At 47.6% G+C, this 27291-nt stretch overlaps 2 protein-coding genes across 6 annotated transcripts in view; both read left to right on the plus strand.

Annotated features, from left to right (window-relative positions):
• ABLIM3 (actin binding LIM protein family member 3) overlaps nucleotides 1–11049 on the plus strand; it is a 118919-nt gene extending 107870 nt beyond the window's left edge. For 4 of the 5 annotated variants that reach the window (XM_058440013.1, XM_058440015.1, XM_058440014.1 and 1 more), the window contains 3 exons: nucleotides 58–87; nucleotides 690–748; nucleotides 1599–2534. In XM_058440013.1, the coding sequence (XP_058295996.1) occupies nucleotides 58–87; nucleotides 690–748; nucleotides 1599–1787 (278 nt within the window). In that variant the 3' untranslated portion in view covers nucleotides 1788–2534. Of the gene's footprint in view, nucleotides 1–57; nucleotides 88–689; nucleotides 749–1598; nucleotides 2535–2997; nucleotides 3079–8777 lie in introns of those variants that run through there. The other variant, XM_032158307.3, reaches the window with a different exon arrangement.
• An 11218-nt stretch (nucleotides 11050–22267) lies between these two features.
• Nucleotides 22268–27291, plus strand: part of AFAP1L1 (actin filament associated protein 1 like 1) — a 70028-nt gene continuing 65004 nt past the window's right edge. Inside the window, exon 1 of the mRNA XM_032158306.2 lies at nucleotides 22268–22396. Coding sequence (XP_032014197.1) covers nucleotides 22381–22396 — 16 coding nt within the window. The 5' untranslated portion in view covers nucleotides 22268–22380. The remainder of the gene's footprint in view (nucleotides 22397–27291) is intronic.

Genomic DNA, 27291 nt, shown 5'->3' on the forward strand with positions numbered 1-27291 from the left:
CTTCACCATGTTTGTCTGTCCTCATGAGCAATGACCTTCAGCTTTTCTCTCCTGCAGCCCCTCGGTCGCACTACCTGGCTGACAGTGGTAAGTTCTGCCTGCCCTACCTTCAGCCCATCATGTCCCATGAGGGACAGAGCTTTGTCAGCTGCAGTTCTCCATAGCTCTAATGACCATACAATGTGGATGTCCCAGCCCACTCCTGACTTCAAATAGTCTGCTCCATTATATTTGTCAGATTGTGGGTCTGCATTTGGGTTTCTGGAACTAAGATTGCCATCCCCAACAGATGGTCCCAGAGAGAAAAAAGTGCACACACCTCTTCCACCACCTGGGAGCCTTCCTACCTGAGTTCTGAGCTTGACTTCAATTCCAGGGCCTTTGTCCAGAGCCAGCCTGTGGCCAGGACACAGGGGTCTATCACAGGAAGATAGAGATGTGCAGGTCAAGGATAGAAGAGTGTATGAGTGGGTGCCTTGGGCAGGTACCTAGAATTCTGCTAGAGTGAAATGCCCCCAGAGACAGTCAAGTTGCAAATCTGGAGAGCATCAAGAAGAGTTGGTGGCCTCTGGCCTCCACCCCTTCCTGCTAGGTTGGGAGCAATATTGGCCATTCGTGGTCAGATGACCTTGGGGAGAGGGACTCATGGCTTGGAACTCCTAGTAATTGCTCTAGATCCTTCTTTTCAGATCCTCTCATCTCCAAATCTGCCTCCCTGCCTGCCTACCGAAGAAATGGGCTGCACAGGGTAAGAAGCTGTGCTGGGGGATGGGGGGACGTTGTCCCCAAAATGCTAATAAATCCAAAATTAGCTTGTTGTAAGGTGAAACCTGAGCAAAGGTCCTGAGGCTAGTGGTGGGTTAACTGAAACAACTGTATGGCAATGACTTGCTCCCCTCCCTGGTGACCCCTTTGTGAAAAGGGGCCCCCATGGGAGGGGCTTGGGAACAACTAGTACTTATTGGGCAATAACTCTGTGCCAGGGACTCAGCTAAACACTTTGCAAGCACTAATTTGTTTTGCTTTCACAACCCAAGGAGGTAGTTACTATCGTTTACCCTACTTTTGCATGCAGAAAGGCACAGAGAGGTGAGGTGACTTGCCCACACTCTTCAATGAGAAGTGGTAGAGCCAGGATTCAAGCCCAGGCCAGCTGATCCCACAGCCCACCCCCAACTGCTATGCTCCACTGGCCTCTAACATGGCCTGTACGTTCTCTGAGCTCCCTGAGCATGCTGTTATGGAAAAAGAAAAATGATGAGCAGGGTAAGGAGGATTGAGAGTTCATGGAAGGAGTGACTTGCAACTTCCAACCAGGTTGTCAGGGCAAATCTCCTAGAAAAAGGGGTATTTGAGCAATGAAAGAAAGCATGAAGTGAAATTCACCAAATAAATAAATATATATTGAGTACCCACCATGTGCCAGGACAAAGCACAGGGATATAGCAGCGAGTTAAGTTTCCCTAACTTGAGACAGAGGCTGCTGAGAAGGTCCTATGTCCCACAAGCGCCAGTCCATTTTCTGGAGGTGCGTGAGTGCTTCAGGGAGGCAGAGGTGAGCTTATCTCAGGCCAGCCCTGGTTCTGTCTTTTCTGCAGACACCCAGCGCAGACCTCTTCCACTATGACAGCATGAACGCAGTCAACTGGGGCATGCGAGGTGAGTGCAGGCCTGCAGGGGGTCTGCAGGGAGAGGGTCTCTGGATGTACCACTTAAAACTGCTGCTTGACCCTCGGCAAATGATGGCTACAGGTTCTGTCCCCATGCTGAGCTGTGTCCAACCCTGAGTTCTTACTCCCTTTCCACTTCCCACCCCCTCCCTTTTCCCCTGCTCTTCCCTCATCCTCTCAAGTCCTGGCCTTGGGTGATCTCCAAGCCACCAGTCCTATCTGGATTCCCAGAACCATCACAGACTGCTGCTGTCCTCTCCCTGGACTGTGGAGCGAGGGTTGCCTGCCAGCCCCAGTGGAGGGAAGCACTCAGAGCCAAATGCACTCTGTTCCCAGTAAGAATTCCATGAGCTTTCTGCTTTTTGCCAGTGATGCTTTCACACCAACCTCAACCAGCTCCTATGAGCAAGCTCAGGCAGAAGGGGGCCACATCAGAACCTCGAAGGATTCCCCACAGAAGATAGAGGATCTTGTCCATGCATTTCAGATCTCAGATTCTTCTAATTTCTATTCCAAATATCTCTAAGCCCATTTTTTCCTTAGAACCATCTCAAGATCAGCCCAACCCCTATCTTCAGCCTTCCACTGTGCTCATACCAGCATTGATTGTCCTTCAGGGTGAATTCAGCAAGGACAGGGTCTCTGGTGGTCAAGAGAAGGAGCCAATAGAAGCCAGACCCCCTGAGAGAGTAGGACAGAGGCCCATGTAGTGATGCAAAGCAAAAATTGATGGGCTTCATTCTGTGTGTGTGTCTCTTTTTCTCTCTGCAGAGTACAAGGTAAAGGATGTGCATAGACCCTGGGGGTCTCCAGGATTCTTGGAGCCGCTACACTGGGGATCACCAGGAGGATGGCAGCACTGTCTATGTAGGGAAGGGAACATAGATAAATAACCCCAGGGGTCCTTTCAAGACCAACATTTCCTGTCCCTCCTTGCCCACTTTTCCTGAATCCTGCCCTAGGTCTCTTTCCTACTGAAATCACATACTCTCCCTGGGCTTCAGAGACACTCTGGTGGCTTGCCAGTCACCAAATATTCAACACTTACATTCGGGAGGTCATGTGCCCATATTATTCCATGGGCATATGGCAAATACCTCCAAGCTTATTCCTAGTAGTTTTAGGAGACTCTCTGGGGCCTTGTCTTTTGAGAGAAGGTATCTTAAGGCTGCTGGGCAACCCCAAGAAGGGCAGATCCAGCTCTTCCTCCAGACTTAATTTCTGGCCATTTCTGGATAGAACAGAGAGCCCAGACACAAAATGTACCTGAAAGGAACAAGCCCACCACCCTCACCCAAGCTGGAGACCACCCCCCCTTTCTCCTTAGATCTACCCTTATGAACTGCTGCTGGTGACTACAAGAGGAAGAAACAGACTGCCTAAGGATGTAGACAGGACCCGTTTAGAGGTAAGTCTAAAAAACTGAGCAGGAGCTCTTGGGTTAGAAGAAATTTCAGAAGTTACTTGGTCTAATCCAGCTCAAGAGGGCTGGGTGGAATGAGTGGCTTTAAGATCACACAGCTTATTGAAAAAGCAGGGACTTGAACCAATTTCCTCAACCCAAAACTTCCCCATGCTGTTCCCCAAAACTGCCCCATGCTGTTCCTCCAAAACTGCCCCATGCTGTTCCCCCAAAACTTCCCCATGCTGTCCCCCAAAACTTCCCCATGCTGTTCTTTGCTGCCTCCTCTTCAATTCAGTTAGTGTCTGTGGTGCACAGGGACAGTAAGTCCTCAACTAGGGCCAATGCTTCTGCAGAATTGCAGAAGAGCTAGATTTGCTCCCTGCCCACAAGGGGCCCTCAGTCTCAGGATTGTGCATAAAACTTGTGCTTGTGATGGGGGACAGGGGGAGGCAGCACTATGTAGAAGGAAAAAAAGCATAAGTAAGTCTTGAGTCAAACTCCCTGGGTTCAAACTCTGATTCTGCCATCACTAGGTGGGCAGCTTTAACCAAGCGACAACCTCGCTGCAACTTGGTTTTCTCCTCTGTAAAGTGAGGGTGGTTGGTGTGCTTCCCTCATGCTGCCAAGAGAAGTGAGTGAGCCAATACCCATAAAGCCCTTAGCATGGAGTCTGGCAACATACTGAGTATGAAGTGCCCAATGAACATTAGAGTACTATTGTCCAGGGGAGACCACTAAGGCCTGAGGCAGTCAACACAGGTTTGCAGAAAAAGGAAGGATGTAGATGGACTACGAAGACAAGTAGAGTTTGGGATTGATGGAGAGGAGAACAGCATAAATAAAAGTGCAAACGTGGGCCAGAACATGGTGCTGGGCATTTGAGCAGTCCAGACCACCTGGTGTGGAGTTCCAGTTCCTGGGCTCCTCTGGTGCTGGAGCACACTCTGCCCCTTACAGCCTGTTGCCACTCCCTGCCTCTCCCTCTCCCTAGAATGCCTGTATTAGTCTGTTCTCGTGTGGCTAATAAAGACATACCTGAGACTGGGTAATTTATAAAGAAAAAAAAAGAGAACATCATCAGAGTTGGTCTCATTGGATGCATGACATGTAAGCAAAGACTCGAAGTAGTTGAGGGAGTTGGGCATGCTTTTATAAGAAGGAAGAACTTTCTGGGCAGAGAGAACAGCCAGTGTTGAGACCCTGATGGGGGAGTGAGCTTGTTGTGTTTGAACATAGAAGAAGGTGAGTGTGTCTAGGGTCACATTCCACATGGCTGGGGAGTCCCCACAATCATGGTGGAAGGCAAAGGAGGAGTAAAGTCACGTCTTACATGGCAGCAGGCAAGAGAGCTTGTGCAGGGGAACTCCCCTTTATAAAACCATCAGATCTCATGAGACTTATTCACTACCAGGAGAACAGTATATGGAAAACTGCCCCTAAGATTCAATTATCTCCACCTGGCCCCATCCTTGACACGTGGGGATTATTACAATTCAAGGTGAGATTTGGGTGGAGACACAGCCAAGCCATATCAATGCCCTTCCCATCTCACCAGCCTCCTTGCTCCTCAGGGCCCCACACTAGTAATCCCTGTGCCCCAAAGCTTCCTCCAACCCTCCTACAGGAGGGGTCACTCCTCTTGTCCTCTGACCTCCTCCAGACTTCTATCCAAAGTGCATCAAGCACCTCTCACTCTCCTGTGTATCAGATCATGGATGTGTCCATTTCCTCTGCCTGACCCTGAGTTTCTTAGGGACAAACATTGTCTGCCCTCTACCACAGGGTCTGGGCTGGGAGAGGTGTCAGAAAACGTTTGTGGGATCGAGTGCAGGCTTCTGAAATAGGTGGCTCAGCACCCCTCAGGAAAAGCATATGAGCCACCCTTGACTTGATGGCATGGAACTGGCCCAGGGTAGAGGGTTGGGGCAGAAGGAGGGGAATGTACGTTAGCCAGGAAGCTCTGTGAGTTCTTCCAGCTCTAGCACACTGGGTTAGCACCCCAGGAAGTGGGTGATTCTCCTCACATTTCAACAAGGGCCTCCTCCTTTCACTGTCTCCAAATGAATGTGTCCACCAGTGCTGAAGGGGACAGCTCCCAGGGCAGCTCAGTGAAGCCAGTTTTTAGGGATGGAAACATTCTCCAGGACATCAGAATCACCCAGGGACCTTTTTAAAAATACCATACAGGGGCCCCACAGTAGACCAATTCAATCACAATTTGGGGAAGGAGCTCAGGCCTCAGAACTCAAAAGCACCCAAGAATGTCTAAAATGTAGCCTGAGCTGAGGCCCATGGGCTAAAGACACTGCCCCAGCCTCCTGCACTAGTTCCAGGAGGGGACAGAAGAAGGAAGACTATGACCCTGTCCTCAAGGAGCTCAGAGAATAGATATTCATTCATCCAACAAATATTTATTGAATCATCCTCACCTTACAGAGGAGAAAATAAAGCTTCAGCAAGGCTGTCATTTGGCTAAAGCTGATCACCTAGTGATGACAGAATCAGAGTTTGAACCGAGGGAGCTTAACTTAAGCCTTGCTTATTTACACAGTGCTACCTCCCCTCTCTTCCACCATCACAAGCACTAGTTTTATTTACAATCCTGAGACTGTGGGCCCCTTGAGGGCAGTGAGCAAATCTAGCTCTCCTCCTATGTCCACAGAAGCATCCAGGTACTGTTCGAGGTGCTTGCAATATATCAGTGAACAAAACAGAGACCGCTGCCCGCTTGGAACTTACATTCTTGTGTGAGGAGACAGATGTGTCTCCTTTATTTGTGTCAATATTGTTGACACAAAGAAAAAATAAATGACACCATGTGTTAGAAGGTAATAAGTGCTAAGGGAAAAAGTTAAAGGAGAGAAGAGAAGGGGATTAGGAGAGGAAGAGGCGAGTTGCAGTTTTAGATAGCATCATCAGAGTTGGTCTCATTGGATGCATGACATGTAAGCAAAGACTCGAAGTAGTTGAGGGAGTTGGGCATGCTTTTATAAGAAGGAAGAACTTTCTGGGCAGAGAGAACAGCCAGTGTTGAGACCCTGATGGGGGAGTGAGCTTGTTGTGTTTGAACATAGAAGAAGGTGAGTGTGTCTAGGGTCACATGAGCACAACAAAGATGAGGAGGAGAAGATGAAGTCCAAGGAAATTGGGAGCAGATCACACAATGTAACAGGTGCATGAAAAGATCACCATGATAATGAAAGTGACCAGATTGAGTGCTTTCTGTGTGCCCTTGAGTGCTGAGCACATGACCTGTATCTGCTCATTCACCCTTATGGTATTCATGATGCAGACACTAGGATGCTGCCATTTTCCACAAAAGGAAATTGAAGTTCAGGAGGGGTTAGATAACTCGTCCATGGTCACGTGGCCATATCTCCCTGGCTGTAAGAGCTGCACTCTTAACCTTCCTGCTTTAACACCTTTCCATGGCAAATGTCAGATGGACAGTGGTGGCATTAGGGGCCTTGAGAACTGAAGGGATAAAGGAGGCCCCAGCTGGCCCTTAGAGGAGAGAAGCCCTGGTCTCCTTCCAATGTGCCCTACTTGTGAACACGTTACTTGCGGGTGACTTGTGAACACATTACTTGAGGGTGAGTCTACCATTCTTTTATATCAAGACTCATAACAAAGATTTTTGAACATGATAGAGAAACTCAACTGGAGAACCAATACCGACCACCACCCTCCAACAACAATAACAAATGATTCCAAAGTGCAGTTTCCCTCAGTCTTTACTATGGAAGAAGCAGAGAAGGGGACTCTCCTATCCAAGGTGTCTTTCAGCACTCACTTGAGTAGCACAAACATGGGCAAGTCAATAGTACAAAGAAAGAGGCAGGATCTTAGGGATCTAAGAAGCAAATATGATGTGTGGGCACTGCCTGGGTCCTAGTTCAGATAAACCAACTGTGAAAAGACATTTTCAAGACAGGAACTTTGTAATGGACAGATATCAGGGAATTCTGAGGAATTCTTGTTAGATTTTCTTGAGTTTACTCATGGCATTGTGTAACCACAATGTGAGAAAATATTCAGTGTGTTTTGAGAAACATTCTGAAGTGCATAGGAATGAACTGACACAATGTCTAGGCTTTGCTTTAAAATATTTCAGCAAATAAAATAGATAAATGGAGCAAATGTGGAAAACCTCACAATTACTGGATCTGGATAGTGGACATGGGCTTTGTCCTATTTTCTCTCTTTTGTGTAGTTTTGACATTTTTCATAATAGACTTACTTATGAAATTTTTAATGGGGCTGACCAAGAAGGGCAGTGAGAATGTAATGTATTTTGCCTGGACTTTGGTCCCAGCTCTACTACTTCAAAAATTATTGACCAAAAATTATCAATAGTACCTTTGCTTGAAATTCTGAAGGTGTGGTGAGAACGTTAGTTCACATGGCCATGCGCCGTGGCTTACGCCTGTAATCCCATCACTTTGAGAGGCTGAGGAGGGCAGATTGCCTGAGCTCAGGAGTTCAAGACCAGCCTGGGCAACATGGTGAAACCCTGTCTCTACTAAAATACAAAAAAAAAAAAAAAAATTAGCCCAGCGAGATGGCATGCACCTGTAGTCCTAGCTGCTTGGGAGGGTGAGGCAGGAGAATCACTTGAACTGGGGTTGTGGAGGTTGCAGTGAGTTGAGATCATGCCACTGCACTCCAGCCTGGGCGACAAAGTGAAACTCTGTCTCAAAAAAAAAAAAAAAAAAAATAGTTCACAGTGACAACAAGCCAGAGAACTGACTAATTATTGTGTGGCCACCTAAATAATTGTCACTGAATCTCCTTCAGTACCCAATTAGCTCATGTAATTGCTACCAACAAGCCAGCTCAAGTAAATCCATTAGGTTTGTAGGCAGTATATATGCCATATATTTCTCTTTGTAAACTTAATTTTAAATTTCATTTTGAAAAATTTTAGCTATCCAGGAAAGTTTCAAGAATAGTAAAATGAACATCCATCTACCCTTCACTAAATACAACAATTATTAACATTTTGCCACATTTTAAGTGCTGTGTATTTCTAACTCTAAAAGCTTTTGACAATGTATCACACTTTTAAAGCTGCTTAGAAGGGGGGAAGGGAAGGAGGCCAGAAAGAGGGGAAAATCTACTATAGAATGCAGACAAGGGTTTGATTATGAAGCGTATTTGTTCTCATATCAGAAAAAGATAAAAGGACATTTTGGTGCATCAAAAATTATGAGTAGTAATTTTTTTCATTGACTGGCCTGATGAACAGCCTTCCAGATCATTTGTTAAAACATCAGTAAGAGGAAATATCCCCTAAAATCTTGGAAATGGCTCCTTTTTCTATCAAAGGGGAGTGGGATAACATGAATCCACACACACTTCTGGATGCAAATACATGCAGCAGGCATGCAGAAAGCGGAGGGGTCAACAGGGGACTCCAAGGGGTGTGCAGTGGAAGCAGAAGTCCCACTTGAGTCATAGGCAGGGGAGGCCTCTTCAGCCAAATCAGTTCCAGAGTCCTCCCTGGGAAAATGTTCATTCCATATTCACTCATTCAACAAATATTCATCACACATTCCCCAGGCTCAGGCACCATGCAAGGCACAGGGTGCCTGGAGGGAACATGCAGCACCCACTGCTGCCTCCACCTACCCTTGCATCTTGCATCCTCATGCTGCTCTCTTTCTCTGTCCCCCCACCCCTGCCTGCCCTGCCTCCTTCAGCGCCACCTGTCCCAGGAAGAGTTCTACCAAGTCTTTGGCATGACCATCTCTGAGTTTGACCGGCTGGCCCTCTGGAAGAGGAATGAACTGAAGAAGCAAGCCCGGCTGTTCTAGGCAGAGGCTCTATAAATATATATGCATTTATATAAAGATATATGTAAAATCTCTCTACTGAAGCTCGGTATAATCCTCTCTTGTGTAATGGGACACACTGCCTGCCATGAGACTTGCTTTTCTGTACTGTCAGGCAAGCCCACGTCATCGAGATATTTTTATGCTCCTTACTTTCTCTTTTCTAACTGCTGTGGGATCTGGGAAGGGATTTGAGGGGACTCTGTCCTTTTATTGGGGATCCTTTTTATACTGAAACATCTGTCCTAACTTGAGTGCCCCAAGGTCCAACTCTCTTTCCTAAAGAAGGTGCCTGAAGAAGTCTCTCTTCTCTCTGCTTCGTGGCCCCTTTCTTAAATTTCTAGGGCTGATGCTGACCATGTGGTTTCCACACCTTATTGGCCCCAGAGGGGCCCTCCCATGGGAAGATCTGCAGCAATCTCCCCAAATCAATGAGCACCTTTGAGCGCCCACGAAGAACTTTCTCAACACCCCCAATTAGGAGCTCAGTGCTCTCTGGGGGCAATGCAGTTAAAAGTGTGAGCCTCAAATCTAGTCATTACACCAGTCAACAGAAGTGGACAGGGCCTAGGCCTCTCCTCAGCTCCTCAACCCTCCTCCTTCTGCCCTGGATTGTAACCTCTCCCTTGTCCAAATCTAGGATTCATGGTAGGAAAAGGAAAAGGCCCTTCCCTTCCCTCCACCACTTCCAACTGGCCCCTTTGCCTGACCTGGACTTGGAGAACCAGAGGAAAGGAGAGGGAGTGGAAGTGGGAGATAGAGCAGGGCACCTGTTAGAATCAGAGCTGCAGGATTTCTTGGGACCCTCCTCTCTCCCTCACTGCTCCCAGCACCTCCTGACCCTTCCCCCTTTCAAGGAGAGGCCCATGATTGCAGCTTGTATTCTTTAGCCTTATTACAATCTATGTGCCTGACAACTCAACACACCGCAGGGCTAATGTTCCCACCAGAGCTCCAACTGAACAACCAGACAGACAACTCTCATCACCCTCCGGAGAGAAAATAGGCCGTGTCTCAAAGAAAGGTTCTTGGTCTATGCCTCTGGTCTGTGGGCTGGCAGGGCAACCGTACCATACCCCCACCAGTCCTCAGCTCCTGCTGCAAAGTTGGCCATGTTTCACAGGGCAACTTTTGGAAGAGTGGCTGCTTATGAGATTCCAAAATGAAGTGTTGGCCAACACCGCTCATGGCCATCCTGGATCTTCCCGGTGGCTTCCTTTCCTGCTCGCCTCCCTGAACAGGGGAGAAAGCTTAACCTCTCTTCTCCTCTCCAAACCTTTCACCTTGAGTGGGTAATGTTTGGTGGGGGCTGTTCCTTCTTGGAGATACCTTGAGTTGGACCATTTTGAGATCATGAAGGAAGGATGAAGAAGTGAAAATGACAATAATGACTCTCAAGAGGCTGGTGATGTGACATAGCAAATGTAGAACTGACTTAAATTGAACAAACCCTCACTGAGCACCTCTGATGTTGAGCACCTGCTGAATACTGAGCACTGAATGGGGGAGGGGGAGGGGAGCACAGGGGTGAGTCAACCTGGGACTCGGTCTCAGGGATATATATGCCTACCAATAGTGGGTATCATAAGGCGTGTACCCAGACATAACGGATGTAAGGCAGAAAGTGATCGGAGAAGGAATGAGAAAGTGTGCGTGATGTTAATGAAAAGTCATATGCAGTTAGAGCAGACCAAGGAAAGCTTTCTGGAAGAGATTGCATCTGAGGAAAATTCAGGAAGGATCTTTGTAGATTGGGAGGAGATTCTAAATTGAAGGGGTGATAGGGTGAGGGGCCAGAGGGAAGTCTGCTGTGTTCTCATGTAGGATGTCAGCCCTCCCTGCAACTTCTCTTTTTGGCCAATGTCTTTTCACTTTCCTGACCCTTTAGAATCATCCCCAGCCAGACGCAATCATGGAAGCTGCCTCATTGTCACTGGTTAAGAACTTGGCGAGATTGAAGGGCTTTTGTTATTGTTGTTGGATATTTTTGTTTCCCATAAAAGCACATCATTTCAACCCTAAACCTGTGTCCTTCTGTTGTTTCTTGTGTGGGAGTGGAAATGACTGACATGGGAAGAGGCTGAACCCTGCACATTTTTCAGAATAAAAGCACCAAAACAGCAGCCACTCCTTTAGCCTCAGTTTCTCCTTCTGTAAAATGAGAAAGTTTGGTAAAGGTAAACATCACTCGGATTGTTTTCTGTAGAATGCAGGATCCCTCAAGATGGTAGAGGATGTTCCAACAACAAAGAAGTTCTGTGATCAAAAATAATAATAATAATAATAATAATAATAGTTCCTTATTACTAAGCACCAGCAATGTTCCAAGTTCTATGTGAGCACTTCACACCCATCATCTCATTTAAGCTTCTGAAACAACCCAAGAGGTAGCCATTGTTAACATCTCCATCCCCTAAATGAGTAAATAGCTTTGAAGAGAACCATAATTACCACTGGTAGAGCCAGGAGTGAATTCCAGCCTGTCTGACTCAGAGAGACCAGCTTACTACTCTTATTAGGCAAGATCCTTCCAGCTGCAGGTAAAGAGAGCACCTTATTACAAGTGGCTTCAATGGTGAGAACACGTGTTGTCTCGCACAACCAGAAATCCAAGGTGCAGAGTTAGTACATTCAGCAGCTCAGGGATGGAGTCCAGAGCCCAGGTTGTTTGTATCTCTGTACCCCACCATCCTCAGCATGTTGGCTCTTGTCCTCAGCCACGTGTCTTCTATGTTTACAAGAGGCTTCTGTGGCTCCAGGCGTCATGTCCTCACACAATCACATCAAAAAACAAGACAGTCTATTGCATGTCTATTGTGGTCGGAAAAACTTTTCCAAAGTCCTCAGTAGACTTCTGCTTGGATCCCACTGGCCAGAACTAGGGATATGTCCATGTTCCTGCTGCAGTAAAGGCTGGGAAACTGGGCATTTGGCATTTTCAGCCTCAACAGGGGGAACCAGGCCCTCTACCAACAAAGAAGAAGAGAGCAGGACAGAAAAGGATGGCCTCTGGGTGAGGAAATCACAGCGCCTCTGCTACAACCACTGTGCCGTGAAAGAGCACATCACATCCCTTCTCTTGTAGACTCACAATACACATTGCCGAAAGTCCTGTGAAGTCCCACCATAGTACCTTTGTTTAATCCAATATTTTATAAACGAATTTAACATAACCTCTGTTTAAGACATGCTAGGCTTACTGTGTTTTATCTGTTCAAAGATGCGCACTTTTTTCACGTATTGACATCTCTGAAGATGAGATGTGGCCTAGAATTAAAAGTAGCTCCTTTTCTGAGCTCTCATTCTGAGATTCTTCAATAAGAACCAATGCTAACTTTCAGCCCCAACACGGCCCCTCCAGACAGGTGGCTCAAATGTGCAAAAAGATAAGAATGCATCTTTGCTCCCTGCCTACACATGCACCCAACAAATATTCATGAGTGAGCATCTCCTGCCAGGCAGGAGCACTGAGGATACAACAGTGTGGAAGGCAGGAATGAGCTTTCCTCATGGACTCTGGTCTAGAGGAGAAACGAATCATAAATAAGGCAACAGAAAAAGAGCTGGCACATGAAGATAACTGCTACAGAGACAACAAACAGGTACCATGAGAAAGAAACTCACTTCGTATGCTAATCGAAGGATGAAAACTAAGTACCTGGGGAAAAGTGGGGTTGGCAGCATTCTTGGCACAGAGAACAGTGGATGCAAAGGCCCTGGAGTGAGCAAGAGCTTGGCTTATTGGAGGAACAAAAAGTACCAATGAGGCTGGAGTGGGGCGTATGCAGGGGAGAGTGAGATTAGAAGCGGTGGGAGGGCAGGCAGGGGCCAGCCATGCACAGAGTCTAAAAGGACACCTCTCATCCATCCAGGCTTTGTAGAGGGTGCTTGGCTTGTGCTGTGGTTGTCTACATGCTGGGTGTAGGAAGAATTGTTCCAAGCCTTGCCACTCAAAGTGTTGTTCCTAACCAGGAACACTGGCATCACCCAGGAACTTCTGTGAAATGCAGAACCTCAGGCCCCACCCCAACCTGCCCAATCAGCATCTGTATTTTCATAAGATCCCCAGGTGATTCATACACATGGTGAAGTGTAAGAAGCATTGCTCTCACCCATCTTCCTTTCATGAACAGACATAACATTTTGAGTCAGACTGTCTGAAATTCTAGAAGGGGGCCTTTCCCCACACATGCAACCCCTTTGGACACTGGAGATCAACCTTACATCAATAAAGCAGAACATGACTTTGGAGGCCACAGAAACCACAGAAGGTTAGAGCTTAAAGCCGATAGTACAATAGTTGTAATTCGCAGCCATGATACAGGCTGACTGAGCATTTGAGCAGATCAGAACAAGAAGCCAGCTCTCCTGTGCCTGCAGCCCCTCATCCTCACCAGGCACCCAGTTCATAGACATGGGCACCAGCTGTGGAAGATGTCAGCAGCTGGCCACAGAGCCAAACGTGGACTAGAAGGCTGTTATTCATCACTGTTAGCAAAATTCAAGGGGGCAAAAGCACTACTAAAATTAATAGCAATTAGCCTTTACAGAATTATGCCAGTTCCATGTGGAATTAAGTTTTAAACACATTATTCCACATCAGACTTTGTGTTGCTAAAAATCTTGACTGCACAGTGATAAACACCTACCTACATACTCAGCTATGGGAAGCGCCAAGCCGCTCAGAAGCCCTGCAGCAAGACTCCAAATGAATAGAATCCAGGGGCTGTGCAGATGAGGGTCAGCCTCTCCCCAACACTCACAAGCCTTTCACCTCTGTACTTGGCCTGGTCCAGTATGATTGGCCCAGTGACACAGACGAGAGAAACCAAAAGGCCAGAAGTCACCATCTATGGTCAGCCTCAGGGAAAATGAGAGCTAAATGTGCAGATAAATGAGGCTTAAAATTGGCATGACTTCTATGTCCACAGCCAGAAGCATTTCCTTCTCAGGGGGAACCATCCCGGTGCTTCCCGGATTTCAGTCATTCCAGTATCACCTTCATGATTTCATCAAATTATTTATTTTCTTAATACTATTTACTTGATATTTTTCTTTCAATTGTCATGTATCTGATGTTTCTATTTTAATGACAGTGAAAAGCACGGGTTTGTAGGACTGTTTATATGGGGGTTTTTGCTTGTGTGGTTGGTTTAGCTTGTTTTGTTTTGGTTTTGTTTTGTTTTGTTTTGTTTTGTTTTGAAGAGACAAGGTCTTGCTGTGTTGCCCAGACTGGAGTCCAGTGGTATGATCATAGTTCATTGTAACCTCAAACTCCTGGATTCAAGTGATTTTCCTGCCTCAGCCTCCCGAGAAGATGGGACTGCAGGCACGTGCCACCATGTTCAGCTAATTTTTATTTTTAATTTTTTGTAGAGATGGGGGAGGTCTCACTATGTTGCCCAAACTGGTCTCGAACTCCTGGCCTCAAATGATCCTCCCACCTCATCCTCCCAAAGTGCTGGGATTACAGGCATAAGCCACCGCACCCATCCTGGTTATATGTTTTTAATACAAATTCACATAAATTCATAACTCTCCAAATATGTTGGTCTGTGTAATATCTAAACATATCTCACATTTTCACCAATTGTCTGAATTCCACACTTTGGGAAACGATGTTCTACCTGATGGAAAAGGGAGGAGAGAAGGTATTTGTATTCCCTCTACGTCTCCATGATAGCTGGTCTTCGGGGAGCCCAAGAGAAACAATCTGAAAACGCTGCAGAGAGTGAAGATAACCCAAAATTCTTTGACAACAAACAGGGCTTGCTGAACCACAGCTCGCCTGACAGCCAAGACTCTCATATACCAGTGGTATCCTGCTGGGGCATCATATAGACAGGGGGTCCCTGGACCTCGCTAAGGTTTTCAGTGGATACAGCCTCTCATTTTCCCCACTGCTGAGGGTTGTAAAGCCTTTGCCTCTGGGTATGCTGCCATGAGCTCCAGCAGGGACGGTACAGCGTCATGGGTAAGGGCACATGGTTAGACACATCCTCCCTCAGGGCAGTCTCAGCCTTGCCATTTGCTAGTTGAACTGTGTCCTCACCCTCCCATTTCATATTTTGATTCCCTAACCCCCCAGTACCTCTGAATGTGACTCTACGTAGACATAAGGCTTTTAAAGAGGTGACTAAATTAAGATGAGGCTGTTAGGGTAGGGCCTGATCCAATCTGACTGGTGTCTTCATAAGAAGATTTGGACACGTGGTGACAGCCAGGGAGCCCATGCAGGGAGGGACGGCCACGTGAAGAGACAGCAAAGGGGTAGCCATCCACAAGCCATGGAGACAGGCCGCAGAAGAAACCAGCTCTGCTGGCAGAAATTCTGTTGTGGCAGCCCTAGCAAACGAATAAAATGAGATGTGTAAAATAGAAGTCGCGGCATTTAGTTGATAAAGTGGTGTGCTGCAGGTGCGCGCCTGGCTGCAGGGGAGGCATGCATTTCACTGCTCAGCACCTCCCTTGGGCTTAGAGCCTGTGGTTTACCGAGAGTATGAGTGCCCCCTCTGGGCCATTTCTGGAACTGCAGGGAGAGAGGCCGCCTTTCTCACCTGGAATCTCCAGGTGTAAGGAATTCAGGCCTGCAGCTGTGTGGCCTTCTCTGCCACAGATTGGGACAGACCGCCTGAAGATGAAGACTAAACAGAGGAGGGCAGAGCCGGGAGATGGAGAGAAAAGAGTGACTGCTCGGTTTGCCTTCCTGGATCCAAGCTTGGCTTCAAACCAGCTTCGCCCCTTCAGCTACCCAGCTACCCTTTCAGCTTTTTCGTTAAAGCTGGTTGGAGTTGTGATTCTATCACTTGCCACCAAAGAAGTTGTGACAGATACACTGGCTCCCAGAGTGAATGAATATTGGCAGCGGAATCCCGAATGTGTTCCTTTGCTGTCTGTGTGAGGGAGAATGACCACAATTTAAACAGTGCAGGCATGTGCTCCGATCAGAATGCGCAGTGTGACATGAATCACTAGGGAACACATAGGAAGGGTAAAAGCTTGCCTCAGTCTGTCACCGAAAAGTGTTTGTAGGGCCCAGACCTAGAGCCTTCTGGTTTTCCAAAACCTCCTTATGGATACAGAATTCCTTGTCATACAAAAGAAGCGTGACTGCCTCCCTAAGGCACAGGGTCTTGCCCACCTGGATCAAGACAAATTGTCCATCTGGCCCTAGCAATCTGTCATTCTACCAAAATAATGGGACTATGTAACGTTTTTAAATGTGCATACAAAACACCACTCCTTTGCAGACTCCGTGGGTAGCAGCATTTGGAGGCCTGGTAGTCCTCCCATCCAGGAGCACCGGGAGCTCCTTCAGGGAAGGAGGAACCTGGCAGAATCAGTTGCATTTCCAGGGGTTGGATTTATATAAAACTCCCTGCAGGGGGCAGCCTGGGTATGTGGCCACGGTTTCAACATCCCTTAATATTTTTCCATAAACATCTGATGAATTCTTCAGAGGAAATCCACACTGACTACATAATAACCAACACTTCTGATGATGGCTCAGACACTGTGCTAAGCACCTTACAGATCTCATTTAATCCCCTGGGTACTACTTTCATCCTTATTTTACAAATGAGGAAATTGGGCCCTTGATAAATAACTCATCCAGTGTTTCACAGCTGTATGTGGCAGAGCCTGCACTTGATCTTAGAGATGCCTCACCCAAAGCTCATGCACTTGGCTATATCATACAAAATCTCCTCCCTGAATAGAGTGCCAGCTGGCATTTGAAGAAAACGTACCATGTGCTGGCATGGCACCAGCCACTCCACACTCTACATACACAGTTGCACTGAAGCATCACAACTGCTGTGTGGGGAAGATGTTTGTAGCCCCAATTTTTAGATGAGGAATCTGAGGTTCAGAGAGGTTGAAGATTGTGCCTGGGCTGTGCAGGGGCGGGGCTGGGTAACATTCAGATCCACCTTGTCCTAAAGTCATGCTCTTCACCACTGTGTCCCACACACTGAACAGAGTGGCTCAGGTGACCTCATATCAGGGCATCACTGCTCCTGGTTCTGGCTCTAAGGCCTTGTGTGATTTCAGGTAAGATTTCTCCCCTTCTCTCAGCCTCAGTTTCCCCAACTGAGAAATGAAGGGACCAGACAGGCTAATGTCTCAGGCTTTTGGGGGCTCTAAAGCTTTTCTAGCTCTAGTTATAAAATCCACTTTGGACCTTTGCAACCTGGCACCAGCCTGCAGCCACAGATGAAGCTAGGGGTGTGCAGCCCAGATCTTCAGAAGAGAGTTAGTCCACGCTGCAGTGTTAAGAGCTGCACACCCTCCTCAGGCCTCAGCGTGGAGGCCCTCCGGGTGGACAGACTCTCCAGACGTCTTCATGGGTCCCTAATTTCCCTCAAGTTTCCACAATGGGGCCGGGGGGTGGCTATAGTCCAGATTAAGTCCACAGGGGTGTTTTAGTTGGCTATTGCAATGTTTTAAAACAATTGGAATTCGTTACCAACACTTTTAAATCAAAAGAGATTTCTCACTAAAATCTAGATTTCTGGGTTCTGCTGAAAAAGCTGAAGATTGGCCACTCCATTTCCGAGCTGACTGGTGACTGGCCCCTCAGACGGAGCAAGAGGGCTCCGCTTTGCCGTGGCCCCTCCACTTGCATGGCCTGCTTCCGGCACACCCTTCCCTGCCCGGCCCTGTAGGTGCTTCAGGGCACGAGCCTCACTTAAGGAGCCTAAGATCTCGCTTAAGGAGAAGAATCCAAAGGGAGGGAGTAAGCTTCATGCAGCATTTCAGCATAAAAACAAAAGCTCCTTTTCCTTCAGACACAACCACTTGGCTTGGCTTTAACAACTGTGGAAGCTGAGCCCTGTTGCCTCCATGCAGGTAGGAGCCCCGTGCCCTGGAGCAGAAACCTGAAGGTGCATGGGAAGAAGGAGTTTTCATCCATCATGAAACTCTTTCTCTTTCTCCCAGAAACAGTCACTGAGATCTCTATCTGCTTTCCAGGGCCCAGGGTGGACCAGCAGACGTGTGTCATTCCCCTGGATAGGGGCTATAATGGCAACATTGTGCTAAGTGGAACAAGAGAGGTTTTCATCACAGCCAGCATCAGGCAGACACCCGATCAGAGGGCTCTGGGGATCACCCCACACAAAGGAGCATGGGAGAGGGGCCCTGAGCCAAGGAGAAGCCGCACTTCCACAGCAGCACACAGGGACTGGGCAGCACAGCGGCATGTCTCCAGAATGCCTGGTCACAAGTTCATTTCCCCCTGCAAATAAATAAGCAAATATGACAATCCCAGAGGACAAATGGGAACCCCAGGACACATGCATTAATAGAAGCCAATACTGGCAGGATTTACACACCCTTGAGTATGTTTTCACTGACTCATTCCACAAATACTTATTACCATTTACTAGGTGTTTGGGCACTGTGCTAGATTCTAAGGATCTAGCAATGAGTAAGACACAGCACCCGCTCTCACAGCATCTGCATTCTGGTGGGGGACAGGGAAGCGTAGGGAAAGAAGCATATAAGAAATTATGTACTATAGACCCAATGGAAGAACAGAGATTCACACAGCAACGAAGTTGACTCAGGAACCCAGATCTGAGCACCCATCTGTTGTTTTTCTTACTCTTCCCGAAGTCTCCTGAGATCACTGCAGGCTCAGTGAAGAAGGCACCCCAAACACCATAATAAGAAATCTGGACTCTCCACTGAGGGCCAAGGGGAGCCATCACATATTTTTAAGGGGGTAGCTGCATGGTCTGATTGGGATCATGGAATGGTCGCTCTGTTGGCCATGGCAGAAGCAGTCCCTAGGTTAGGAGGCTAGAGTATATTTCTCTCCCTGGAACAAATAGTCCTGAACCTCCAAATTTTTCTTTCCCAGGGTTTCCCAGTTCCACCTGATAAGCTAAGAATGAGACTAGGGAGTATCATTTGTTTTCACAAGACAGGGAGCAGGAGGGAGTTGAAAGCTTTCTTCCTGGTATTGTTCACTAGGGCTAAATTTGATATCTTCTTACAGAGCTGGAGCTCCCCACATAGAATTCTTTAGACAAAAACCAGGCAAACCTGGAAAACTTGGAAGTGAGCAAAGTAGGTAGTGAAAGGGAAGATATGAGGCAGATTCTAAAAATCCTTGCCAGAGAGTTGCACTCAAAATGAAATGGAAAGGGGAAGAGAAAAGCAGGTACCAACTACCTCCATTCCCATCCTTGCCCTGATGCTTGCCCCCCAATAACCCACGATCCAGTGAACCTGAACTGCTTCACAGACACATCCTGCTGCCTTTGAGCTCAATGTCTTTGCTGTCACTGCTCTTTGCCCATAATGTTATCTCCTCATTACACATTCTCAGTTGCCCCCCTTCCAAATGTCTGTCATCCATTACAGCCTCCATGATTAGTAAAAAAGTCTTGCTTTGTCTGATGGACTCCAAGACCACTTTATTTCTCCTCTGGTACTTTTCATACAATAATTTGTATTATATTATTTTATACATATCTATCTCCTCTACTAGACTGTAGACTCCCTGAGGATCGGAATCATTCCTGCTTAGCATTTCTTCTCTCAATAGCAACTTGCACAGAGTGCAATCGATATTGCCTAAGCGAATTTATGGACAGTGTGGATTGTTAGTTTTTATGAGAAATATAAAACTCACTAAAGGAAACATACAGGAAAAAAATAGTTATTCCTTGTCCAAACCCGCAAATAACTTTTTCATCCACCTCAGTTACTCTTGACAGCAACCAAGCTGTAGACAACTTAGTCAACATTGCCATCTAGTGGACATTATGGGTAATTATTTAAACCAGAACCCCTATATCTTTCCAGCAACAATTTTTTGTTGATTCTCAGAACTGTGCACAGACTGTGTTCTCCCATTTCTATATCCTTCCCAGACCACAGCTCAGTTAATTCCACTCCATAAATTATTCCATGGACACATGTACATTTTCCTTAGCCTTTTTTACTTTTTTTGTTCCAATTCTCTGTAGTATATTTCCAAAGTCCTTGAAAGTTTCTGAAAGTTCTCTAAACATCTCTACAGGGCGGGCGTGGTGGCTCATGCCTGTCATCCTAGCACTTTGGGAGGCCGAGGTGGGAGAAGCACTTGATCTCAGAAGTTCGAGACCAGCTTGGGCAACATAGTGAAACCTCGTCTCTGTCTTAAATATTTTTTTAAACATTATAAAAATAAAAATCTTTACAAAAGCCTCCGTCTGTTTTTGCAATAGTAACATTTCATACTGTTTTTCTAAATTATTTGAAGTGAAATATTACGTTTTTAGAAGAATTAGTGAGCTATCCTGAGAACTTAAGATACAATTTATGGCCTTGTTTCCAAGTGTTTCAGAGTTCAAACAATAAACTTTTAAAACTTAATCCACTGGTAAATTGTTGGTTGGCTGCTTTAGAATCGAAACGGACCTTTTCAAATTGGAAAAGGGGACAGCAACAAAAAGGAACTCAGAAAATAATAATGGCTCATATTTTATAGCTGTTTGTGGTTTATAAAGTGGGTTGGTATTATTTCATTTGCCCTACCAACAGTCCTGTGAGGACTTACAGTATGAGGCTTCCCATAGCACAGATGAGCAAGAAAACCTCATTGACGAAAAGTTATTATACTATGTAGTATTTAGATTGGTGCAAAAGTAATAGCGTTTTTTGCCATTACTTTCAGTGGCAAAAACCACTATTATTTTTGCACCAAACTAACAGAACAAGAGTCATGCACAGGTTTTCATACACTGTTCATGACATCACATTTGGTCTGAGTGCTCACACACATACACACTAAATAAATCACTGATGCAATATTTTAAGACAATGTCAATTTTAATTTGCCCATAAAAGCAACAGAGAAAATATCCCCGGCCAGGCGCGGTGGCTTGCGCCTGTAATCCCAGCACTTTGGGAGGCCGAGGCAGGTGGATCACCTGAGGTCAGGAGTTCGAGACCAGCCTAACCAACATGGCGAAACGTCGTCTCTACTAAAAATACAAAAATTTGCCGGGAGTGATGGTGGGCGCCTGTAATCCCAGCTACCCAGGAGGCTGAGGCAGGAGAATTGCTTGAATCCAGGAGGCGGAAGTTGCAGTGAGCCGAGATCGCGCCACTGCACTCCAGCCTCGGCGACAAAGCGAGACTTTTCAAGAAAAAAAAAAAGAAGAAGAAAAGAAAATATTCCCAGTCCAGGAAAGTACAGGAGGGTCTTTCCCAGGCCTTTTCTTGCCTCCATACCTTTGTGGTAGGTGTTCCCGGTTCCAGAATGTTCTAAGTAGGGAACAGTGGCCAGCTCAAAGCTGAAAACCATGGCCTGGCCCATGGTGGGAGGAGCGGTGTCTAGGAGAACAATTGGTCCTGGGCTTTATGAAGGGTCTTAAAGTCAGACATTTGATATTGTGTATAAATGAGTGAGACCTATTTTCACAGGGATATACTAATAAGGTGAATAAGTTGACATTCTTCATACAGCTTTAAACTTAGATCCCATTACTGTTCCACACTGATCATAGCAATATTTTCTACAATCTTGCGAAAAGTACACTTATATTGCACTGTATTTTGTATGCTAAAAGTATTCATTTCCACATTTTTTATCACGCTGTTTTGCATGTTTTCACGTGTTATTCATTCTTCTGTTCTTTTTCTGAATTCTCCCAGATCCTCGTATATTTTCACGTTTTAGTACACAGGGAACCTCAAAAGTTGAAAGTGTCCCAAGCTCTTGCCTACCTTTCAGCAAGCCTCTCTTTCTCCCTTTCCCAGGTGCTTTTCTTTCTGAAGATCTTTGTTATTATTTAACTCCTCTTTCGCAACACCACCGACATGGCACCGGCATCGCCGCGGGCCCACTGTCTGGCTTAGAAGGTGCTCAAAAAAGACCCGCGGCAAATGGAGAAGACAAGCCCAAAGCCAGGAAATGGGTGGCGGCTGCAGGGAAGGGGGTTTTGATTCCATAGGATAAAAACGCGCTCCAACAGTCTCCGCATTCCGGCATGGAGCCGGCTGAGGGGTGCGGTGGTAAGACCCCATCGCTAGCGGAGCGCAAGCAAAGCCGCACATCTCCTGGGTCCGGGCTGGGGCAGGCCGCGCGGGCGCGGGAACGAACGCGTGCGGACGGGGAAAAGGGTCCTCCAAGCCCAAGCGGGAGCGCCGTGGAGGGCGAGCGAGCGGCAGGGCGCGGCGCGGGCGTGTGCTGCACCACGGGACAGCGGGCTGCGGCCCAGGCGGCGTGGCGTGCTCGGGTCTATTCCGGGAGCAGCGCCGAGGGGCAGGCGCGGGCGCGGGCGCGGGCGCGGGCGGGTCGGGGCGGGGCGGGGCGGGGGCGCGGGCGGCCGGCGAGCATCCTGTCTGGGGGAGGGGACCGCAGAGAGCGCCGGCCGCTGGGCTGGCCTGAGAGCGCAGCGCGCCCGCCGCCGCCACCAGCCGCTCCGGAGCCCCTGCGCCCTGCAGCCCGTTCCCCGGGGACCGGGCCGGCGCCATGGACCGAGGCCAGGGTAAGAGGGGCCGCGACGCCCGCACTTGTTGCTGCGCCGGGCGGGAAAGGGAGACCGGACGATCTGAAGCCGGAGAGGAGGAGGGAGACAGGCGGGCGGTGGGGCGGGGGCTGAGGAACGCTCGGAGGGGACTGGGAGACGCGGCGCTTATGCAAAGGTGCCTTCTGTTGCCGGGACAACCCGGTGCGTGTCATCGCCCGTGTCCTGGGGCCAACTCGCCTCTCGTGTGTGAAATCAGAGTTTTCCTAGGCTAAGGATTTGTAACTTCATAAAAGATCCCCCTCTAGATTCCGGAGGACAGCGAGCTCCTCCCACCTCATTCCACTCTAAAGGGGAAAACAAGGTGTACAGGTTCAACTCCCGAAACACCGGCTGTGGGCAGCCTCTAGGGAGAAGCTCCAGGGGACCGAAGTTTGCAGCTGCTTAGGGCATTGCGAGAAGGAGGAGCGCCGTGAGCAGGCGCGCGTGTGCATGTGTGCGCAAGGGAGGGAGGAGGCGAGGGTGGTTCTATCCCGCACCAGCTGTGTCCTCGGCCCAGGCCCTTCTCTCTGGACCAGCGACAAAGTTGGACTAGATGGTCTCCAAGGCACCTTGCCGACCCTTTTCCAGTGTATTTGGTAGACGTTTCACAGAAGTGGAGGGGACTTACTGAAATTGAGATTGACATGAGCCGAGAGGGCAGCATTCGTAGGGGGCTAGCGCACCTCTTTTTCTGTTTGTTTTGTTTTGTTTGAGACGGAGTTTCGCTCTTGTTGCCCAGGCTGGAGTGAGGTGGCGCGATCTTGGCTCACTGCAACCTCCGCCTCCCGGGTTCAAGCGATTCTCCTACCTCAGCCTCCCGAGTAGCTGGGATTAGAGGCATGCGCCACTACACCCGGGTAATTTTTGTATTTTTAGTATAGATGGGGTTTCACTGTATTGGCCAGGCTGGTCTGGAGCTCCTGACCTCAGGTGATCAACCGGCCCCGGCCTCTCAAAGTGCTGGGATTACGGGCGGGCGTGAGCCACCGCGCCTGGCAGCGCCCATTTTAAGTAAAGGTCTAGACATGGCCTTTGGCAATGACCAGATGGTCGTGTGTGTCTGTAAAGAAGTGGCCTGCTTGGACACGTGAACAGTGTCAAATGCTGGGAATCAGAACCCCAGGGTTTCAGTCTGCACCTCTGGGATCCAAAGAGATCACAGGTGTGAAGGCACTAGATAAACTAGTGAGCGCTGTGCCAACAGGTGGAGTGTTGTTGTTGTTAATAATGGAAAATGCCTTCCCCTCCCCACGATAATCTCACACCTATCCCCCATCTGCCTGTTTGCTGTGCTGAGCCCCCGAAGGGAGGAAAAAAAAGAGGGAACGGGCATGGGAGCAATTAGGAGGCACTGGGGCAGGGATGAGCCGGGAGCAGGTGTGGGGTAACCTCCCTTAGTCCTGTTACACGGAAAGTCAGGCTTGGCGAGCTCAGAGGGCCAGAGGGGACTCCTGGCTTCCAATTCAACCTCCTCACCTGCTCCTCCCCAACACAAAATACTGCATTCACCTTCTCCTTCAGGGACGGGGAAGGGCAGGCAGGAAAGAGAGGAGGCCTCTGTTTGGTTCTTTAGCAACTGAGGCCTAGATATGTAAAGCAGTTCTCACCTGTTAACTGATTTCTAGGCAAGTGTGTAGAGTGTACATCAGGGAGGAAAAACAGAGAAGAGGCACCTCTCGCACCCCTCAGTCCTGCTGTTCCCACCTCCCGCATCATGCGTCTAAAGCAAATACCACCATCCCCCCTCCCCTTCACACTCCTAGTCGCCCGCCACCTCCCCCACCTCTCCACCACCTCCACTCCCCACCAGTTTTTAAACCACCCTGTCTGATCTGCAGTACAAAAATCCATACCTAGGCCTACCCAGGCTTGTGGAAAGTGCACTGTGTCATCCTAAGACAGAGTGACAATAGTTCACTTCACTTTAAATGCTTGGTAACCAACAACCTCCACGTCAGAAGGCTGCCTCCAGAGCACTTTTCCTAGGAAGCCAGATTTCCCAGGAATCCCTTGGTGCTGAGAGCCTAAGAGGGCACTGACCTGCTCTCTCCCTGCAGGCTTTTCTAGCCTACTATCTTCCTTTACACCTCTTGTCGCAACTTTGTAGACATAGTTATCTGACTGTTTAGTGTCGGCCTCCCTACCCGGAAGTAAGCTTCAGGAAGGCAAGGAGTGGATCTATTGTGATCAATCCGCTGACACTGCGCCTGGCACATAGTGCACAGTGAGGAGCTCCAGCAGTGGTTTAATTAGTAAAATACAACACACTTTGTAGTGCATCTCAAATGGATTACTTGTACAGCAATACTTAGTAGTATTCTCTTTTTAAAAATCAACATTGCTGTACAAGTAATCAATTTGAGAATAGTACTAAGTATACTCAGATCAGTTCTTGGTGACTTACAAAGGCCATCTCTAGTAAAGTGGTCTTGTGGCTGGGCACACAAGATCAGTTTAACTGTCTGGATCCTCAGTTCTCTACTCTGATAAATAATTGCAAACACAACCGTGTTATGAATCAGAATGCAAAAACTGCATGCATTTTTAAGATGAAACATGAGACTTCAACAAGTATTCTGCTCACGCCTGTAATCCCAGCACTTTGGGAGGCCAAGGTGGGTGGATCACTTGAGGTCAGGAGTTCGAGACCAGCCTGCCCAACATGGTAAAACCACATCTCTACTAAAAATACAAAACTTAGCTGGGCATGGTGGCGGGCGCCTGTAATCCCAGCTACTCGGGAGGCTGAGACAGGAGAATCGCTTGAACCTGGGAGGCGGAGGTTGTAGTGAGCCGAGATCGAGCCATTGCACTCCAGCCTGGGTGACAGAGCGAGATTCCATCTCAAAAAAAAAAAAAAGTATTCCAGCAGACCTTTCTTGTGCCCCTGTTCCCAGGCAGGTGTGCACTCTCTTCTGTCATCAGGGAAGGCTTAAGAAGCACAGGTCTCGTTTCATCCTCCTGCCTACCATGTGAGAGGTGGGACTGTCATGCGCAGCTGACTAGGGAAGAAACCACACATCGGTATTCACGATAGTAACTGAAATCATCAAACTCTTGCCATGTGCCAGGCACTGGCCTCAGCTTCTTATGTGGCTCCTCTCAGAACAACCCGTAGGATGGGGCCTATGAGCTGGGACTATCATGAATCATACCTCAGGGGAAAGCAGGCTTGGCTGGGGTATTAGCCAGTAAGGGCTGCAATAGCAGAATACACAGATTGGATGGCTGCAACAACAGAAATTAATTTTCTCACAGTTCTGGATGCTGGAAGTCTAAGATCAAGGTGCAGTCAGGGTTAGTGTCTGGTGGGGCCTCTCTTCCTGGCTTGTAGGACACTTTTTGCTGTGTCCCTTCGTGGCCTCTTCTCTGTGCATCCAGATAAAGATCTCTGGTGTCTCTTCTTCTTTTTATTTATTTATTTATTTTTTGAGATGGAGTCTCACTCTGTCGCCCAGGCTGGAGTGCAGTGACGCAATCTCCGCTCACTGCAAGCTCCACCTCCCCGGTTCACACCATTCTCCTGCCTCAGCCTCCCGAGTAGCTGGGACTACAGGCACCCACCACCATGCCCAGCTAATTTTTTTGTATTTTTACTAGAGACGAGGTTTCACCATGTTAGCCAGGATGGTCTCCATCTCCTGACCTGGTGATCCACCTGCCTCGGCCTCCCAAAGCGCTGGAATTACAGGCGTGAGCCACCGGGCCCGGCCGTCTCTTCTTATAAGGACACCGGTCCTATTGGATTAGAGCTCCACCCTTACAACCTCATTTAACCTTAATTACCTCCATAAAGACCCTGTCTCCAAATACAGTCACACTTGGGGTTAGGGCTTCAACATATGCATTTGGGAGGGACACAATTCAGTCCATAACAACAAGCTTAGGTCACTGACATGCTCATTCATTCTGCATGTGAGACACAGAGCTGGGGTTCAAACCCAGCTGTCTCCATATCAAAGTCCTGATCTTAAGCTTGCTGCTGACTGCCTCCTTGGTGGCAAGTGACCTGCCCAAGCCTTAGAGCAGAACCTACATGCCAAATCTCCCTGTTTCAGGCCCCAGACTTCTCCATGGCACTTAAGCTGCACTATTCAGATATTTCACAGCAATTGCTGTGAATATGCTGAGCATAAAAAGCTCAGCATCAAAGTCAAGTGACTTGAGAATGGAAACAAACGTGGAAGGTAGAATTTCTCTTCTAACAGGATATGTGTCTTCCCATGGGGAGAGAAAAGGATTCATATAACCCAGTAATAGACATAGAAACCACTTATATCATAATGGCAATCCTTCCAGAGGGTTTCCTGATTCACAAATACCATACAAAAGAATCAACCATCAGGTAAAAGGTAAAGCCAATGTCTATGGACACCACCTTCTACAGGACAAGTTAATTAACTCTCTGTCCCTGTCTCCCACATCATACATCTAAAGCAAATGGCACCACCCGCAGATGAGGATAAATTATGGATACTGATAACACCTATTTCTTGGATTTGTTATAAATAACCTACAAATAATACCTAGCATAGGGGATCCACTCAATAAATGCTGGCTATTTTAGTAATTACAATTTTTTTTTTACCACACTCACCATTAATAAGACTGCTTTACAGAACTTCACTTGCTTCTTCCACAAGCTACTCCAACTTTGATGTTGCTTTTTGAGTCCCTGCTCTGTTTTAAGTACCGAATTAGACAGCTTTGTGTACAACTCAAAGACAGAACAGGTTATAATCTTGTTTGTATCACAGTGATCCCTTATGGTGCTTGTCTCTTGGAAATCCACTTATGACCTTCAATAACTGGACCACTGTCCAAATGACATTTCTGAGTGACTGAAATGTTCATTTTCTGTTATATAGCCTCTC

The sequence above is a fragment of the Hylobates moloch genome, unplaced genomic scaffold (genome assembly GCF_009828535.3).
Source record: "Hylobates moloch isolate HMO894 unplaced genomic scaffold, HMol_V3 SCAFFOLD_6, whole genome shotgun sequence".
NCBI lineage: Eukaryota > Metazoa > Chordata > Mammalia > Primates > Hylobatidae > Hylobates > Hylobates moloch.